At 39.1% G+C, this 4,886-nt stretch overlaps 1 protein-coding gene across 1 annotated transcript; it reads left to right on the forward strand.

The window, feature by feature from the left end:
* Positions 1–1,251: 1,251 nt before the first annotated feature.
* Positions 1,252–2,745, forward strand: LOC113031022 (trichohyalin-like). The gene has a single exon (XM_026182858.1). The coding sequence runs from the start codon at positions 1,282–1,284 to the stop codon at positions 2,635–2,637; it is 1,356 nt and encodes a 451-aa protein (XP_026038643.1). The 5' UTR covers positions 1,252–1,281; the 3' UTR covers positions 2,638–2,745.
* The last annotated feature ends 2,141 nt before the right edge of the window (positions 2,746–4,886 follow it).

Below are 4,886 nucleotides of genomic sequence, written 5' to 3' on the forward strand. Positions count from 1 at the left end.
ACCTCTTATCATTGTGGCCAAATAGTTCTTTATCTCATCTGACCATGTGGGCAGCTGCAAAGTTCAGTTGAGTTTGAAGGTGTTAATTTTGGTCACCCACTCTCAGTACATGTTGATGTAAAACTGGCTTCACTGTGAAAAGTGACAGTGGTGTTCCAGTTTCCAGTTCACGGCAGACTTGCCATGAACTGGATGTTCAGCACTAAGTTACGCCGATGCCACTGTGATTAGCTTCAATGCCTTTAGAGATTATGTGCCAAGCTTCTGCACATGGGTGCAGGGTAAAGTCCCACTAACACCTACCACTCACTTTCATAAGCATACTTGTCGATCACTTCCACACGTTGTAATAAATATAATCCCCGGTAAAGTCAGTTAGCGAACACTACTGGCATGTAATGCCAATGACAACCATTTCACACACTGTCGAAAATGCTCAAAATGTTGTCGGCACCAAAAGTGAAGGGCTGACAGTTGTGTTTACATACCAACCGTAAGCGCAAATGTTGGTTAGCATCAGCTAAAGTTAGGAAGTCTGACACTTGAGAGGCAGTGAACGCAGAGAGAGCTTAAAAGTGCATCTGTGTTTTTTGTTTTGTTTTTGTTTCCTTTGCTTTGTTTTAGGTTTTCTTGCATTAAGATGTTGCGCACAGAATCCGAGATATAATGGTGACTTAGCTGCTTGTTGGATAAACCCATGGATCTTAGAAAAGATTAACATTTCCCGGATGTAAGCACACGTGTATAACAAAATGGGAAAAATTACGCTTGCTAACTTTTCCACATCATAGGTTTCAAAGTAAATAAATGTTTTTTTCAAATACTCACCATGATCTGAGTCAGTTTAAACCTTTTTAATATGGCTGTACGGTGCTAAACTTTTCGCTTGACAGCTAGCGCAATGCTAAGATTTACACGGAAATGATCCGGGGAAATCATTAAAGTACTATTGGTCCACATTTTTCTTCTATGGTAGCAGCCTGGGCAGAGTAACAGCCAACTTTAAACTGATCTGTTGACACCAATGACTGTAGAAAACATTATTGCGACAACACGTTTTTGGGGGAAAATAAAAGAGATTGAAACTTTACTGATAATTTGTCCAAGTTGAAAAATGCCCTCCTTCACAAATGTCATGTGACAACCTCATTGCCTTACAGAATTATGACGTCACACACATGTAGAATCTTACCACCATTCCGATCCTTTGATCCTTTGATCCTTAAAACCTATAAATAGAGTTGAAGAGCAACGACTTTTAGTCCGTTTCTCGCAGCCTTGATGTGTGCAGCATTGAACCGTTCGCCAGAAAAGCCTTTTGAAATATTTGGATCCTTTGCAATAGTAACTGTATCCAGACCCAACATGTCTCAAACAAAAGATCCAAAGGGACAAGAAGTTGACCCCTACGCTCTTCCCTGGGATGAGCCACTAGACTCTTCCATTTCCTCTCTTCCTTGGTGTGACCAAGTAGAACTAGAGGAAAAACGTTTGGAAGAAATGGAGGATGAAGCGCTCACAAACACAGAGAAGATGAAATTCTTGATGGAGGAAAATGAGAGAAAGAGCGCTCAACTAAAAAAGTTGTCATACCAGCTTCAAAAAAAGGAAGCTATTATTGAGGAGAAACAACAGGATCTCCAAGACATGGACAAAAAGAACCAGGAGCTCCAAGGAAAGCTTGATGAAGCCCTGCGACAAAATAAAAAACTCGTCCAAGAAAAGATACAAGATGGCATGAAGAAGAGAGGGCTGCAGAGCAATCTCCGAGACATGGAGCTCATGTACAGTGTTGACAAAAAAAGGCTTGATCGCACACTGCAAGCAAATGAGAAGCTTCTTCAAGAGAAAAGGGAACAAAAGTTCAAACAAAAACAAATGGATCGCAAGCTTCAGAGCATCGAGCAACACAATGAAAGCTTGCAAGGTAAGCTTGATGAAGCCATGCGACGAAATAAAAAACTTGTCCAAGAAAAGATACAAGATGGCATGAAGAAGAGAGGGCTGCACAGCAATCTCAGAGACATGGAGCTCATGTACAGTGTTGACAAAAAAAGGCTTGATCGCACAGAGCAAGCAAATGAGAAGCTTCTCCAAGAGAAAAGGGAACAAGAGATCAAACAAAAACAAATGGATTCGAAGCTTCAGAGCATCAAGCAACAAAATGAAAGCTTGCAAGGAAAGCTTGATGAAGCTCTGCGACAAAATAAAGAAATCCTCCAAGAGAAAGAGCAGCTGGTCATTAAGCAGAGAGAAGAAAAACTTCTTCTCCAGGAGTTTGAGAAGAAAAACCAAAATCTGCAAGAACTTTACAACAAAATGAAGTTCAAAGCATCTGAGCTGGAAGGAGAAAATGAAAAACTGCAAAAACAGGAGGCAACATCTAAAGTGCTGAAAGAAAGGTTGGAAGAAAAACAAGCCGAAATAGAAGAAGTGGAGAAAAAATGCAATAAGCTGGAGAAGCAAAACACAGAAACAACCGAGGAGTTGAAAATCCTCATCCTCGAGAAAAAGGTGCTCGTGGAAAAGCAGCTGGAAAAAAAGAAAAAACGCTTCCGCTTCTTCTGGAGGAAGAACACTCCTTCTTTCACTACTGCCGATGTCACCTCGTCTCCCCCCTCTCCCTTTAACTCCTAACACCTCTCCCATCTCCCTCCCCTCTCTCTCCGTTTTCACACTCACCCCAACCAGTCCCGACAGTTGACTGTCCCCTCTAGAGCCTGGTTCTGTCATAGGTTTCTTCTTTTAAAGGGAGTTTTTCCTATCCACTGTCGCCTAGTGCTTGCTCAGAGGGGATTGTTGGGGTTTTCTCTCCTCTATCCCTTTACTCCTTTCAACACCCCCCCCCCCCCCTTCTTTTTTCTTAATAATATAACAATAAAAACAATTGGCTGCATTTTAAATGTGTCAGATCAATGGCTTTATTCAAGAATACAAGTAATGGGTAATAGCTGCATGTGTGTTTGTGTGTGTGCATAATATGCATACTTTACTTGTTGGATCCATATCCTACAAGGAATTAAATAAAACAAGAAGACAAACAAAAACAAGACAAAAATATTTTTCTCTCCCTTCCAAGGTCAGGAATCAGGATGAGGAAGAAATTAGGTCAGATCAGTGCAGGTTTTCGCACTGCTGACATTGAAAAATGTATGGCGAGATTTCCAAAATACATTTGCAATCAAATAACTTTGGAGCTGGAAAGACAGCTTAGCTCAACAGGTTATAGGAGATCCAATGCCACCTACTTTTCATGCCAATCTTCTTTGTGGCATAAATCTCCCCTTTGATCATTGATCAGTAAATCACTGCATATAAATTCATCTAACTGTTATAATTTAATGAGTAAAGATTCTCAGATGATTGAATTGCGGTTTTAGTAAATGTTGAACCTTTTTGCGATTTCTGTTTTTAGAATCAATAGCCCATATTTTCATCCACTGCTGAAACGTGCCTTTGAGTTTTTCATCATTTAACAAGAATAGGTTCAGGCAACCATTGTGTAATTAGGCTTTCGCGGTATATGTGTTGTCTTGTGTTGTTAGTGTGTAGTGTTGTGGATAGTTTTGTGTTGTGTGTCAGAACAATGAGGCTACTGCTGTCTCCAGGTAGAAACAGGAGTGATACACCTGATGCTGTCAGACCTGCAGGTACCAGGCTGTGATGTTCTCCTTTATAGTGGACAGAAATTATTTTTTTGGAGTGACACAAATAATTTGATTGTTCTGTAAATAGTTTGAAATGGTTATTTAAAAAAGGGTAAAAGGTAAATGGCTGCAAATAACTTTGTTGTTTGCAAAACTTGTGCATTGGATTTTAAAATTGACAATTGCATTTAACTGCATTTAAAGTTATGAAAGTTATGAAATATGATTCAATAAACATGTTTGTGGTTGTTACAGAAAAAACTTTTTCTACTTGGATTTTATGTTTTTTGTCTGATTTTAGATGAATTGTGTTAATACAATATGTCAAAATGAAAACATAACTGCAAATTCAGGCACGTGAGGTTGTGCTGAACAGGATGATACCAAACAAGGCAAAGTAAATCGATTTTAAAGGTTAAATGTAAAGGAAACATCAAAAGTAGTGAAAAATGGCCAATTATAACCTGGACCCCAGAGGGTTAAACACTTCACACAATAGTTACTTTTCAAGTAACTAATTACTTTTAGAATCTTGTAACTCTCCATCTTTCCATCTTGTACGGGTGAGAGTCGGCTGTGGCGAATATTCTTAAATCAGTGCTCGTGCTCTGAGAAAACCCATGGGCTTTATGTGCTAAAATGTCCTGTGATTGAATTTGATACTTCATTTCAAGATCATTTTTCAAATTCATACATTTGCTCGATTGATAAGAAGGGCTTCAGGTTGAACATACCGTAGCTGTGCTCTGAACATTTTAAATTAAATTGGAAGTGCTTCAGGAGTGTGCACATTTCAGCTCTGTGAGGGGGAAAATTCTTAAGCTTTAAGCTCTGCGAATACAGAAAGTGATTCAGATTTCTGCTTACTCAGGTTTCCAGGAACTATTCCCTCCTACATTTCAATATATTACCACAGTGTATGTACATATTGCATTTTGCCTTTATTGGATTTCAGCAGTGTGTCAGAGAGAGAGAGAAGAAAGTAGGGAGAGAAATAGAGGTAGAAATGTACCTGTTACTAATTTCTTATTGCTCTCACACAGCAGATGTTCTTCAGTAATATAGGTTTTTATCTATATTACAGCACATTGTTATTTAACACTAAAGCACAGACGGACTGGTGACTCTGCAAGACTTTGATTAACAGAAAATTACAGTGTAGACATCAGTAATAATAGTCAGGGTGTTTTGGTTCATCCATTGTTACTTGCTGGGGTCATAAATTATCCCAGTCTGTCT

The sequence above is a fragment of the Astatotilapia calliptera genome, chromosome 10 (genome assembly GCF_900246225.1).
Source record: "Astatotilapia calliptera chromosome 10, fAstCal1.2, whole genome shotgun sequence".
Lineage (NCBI taxonomy): Eukaryota > Metazoa > Chordata > Actinopteri > Cichliformes > Cichlidae > Astatotilapia > Astatotilapia calliptera.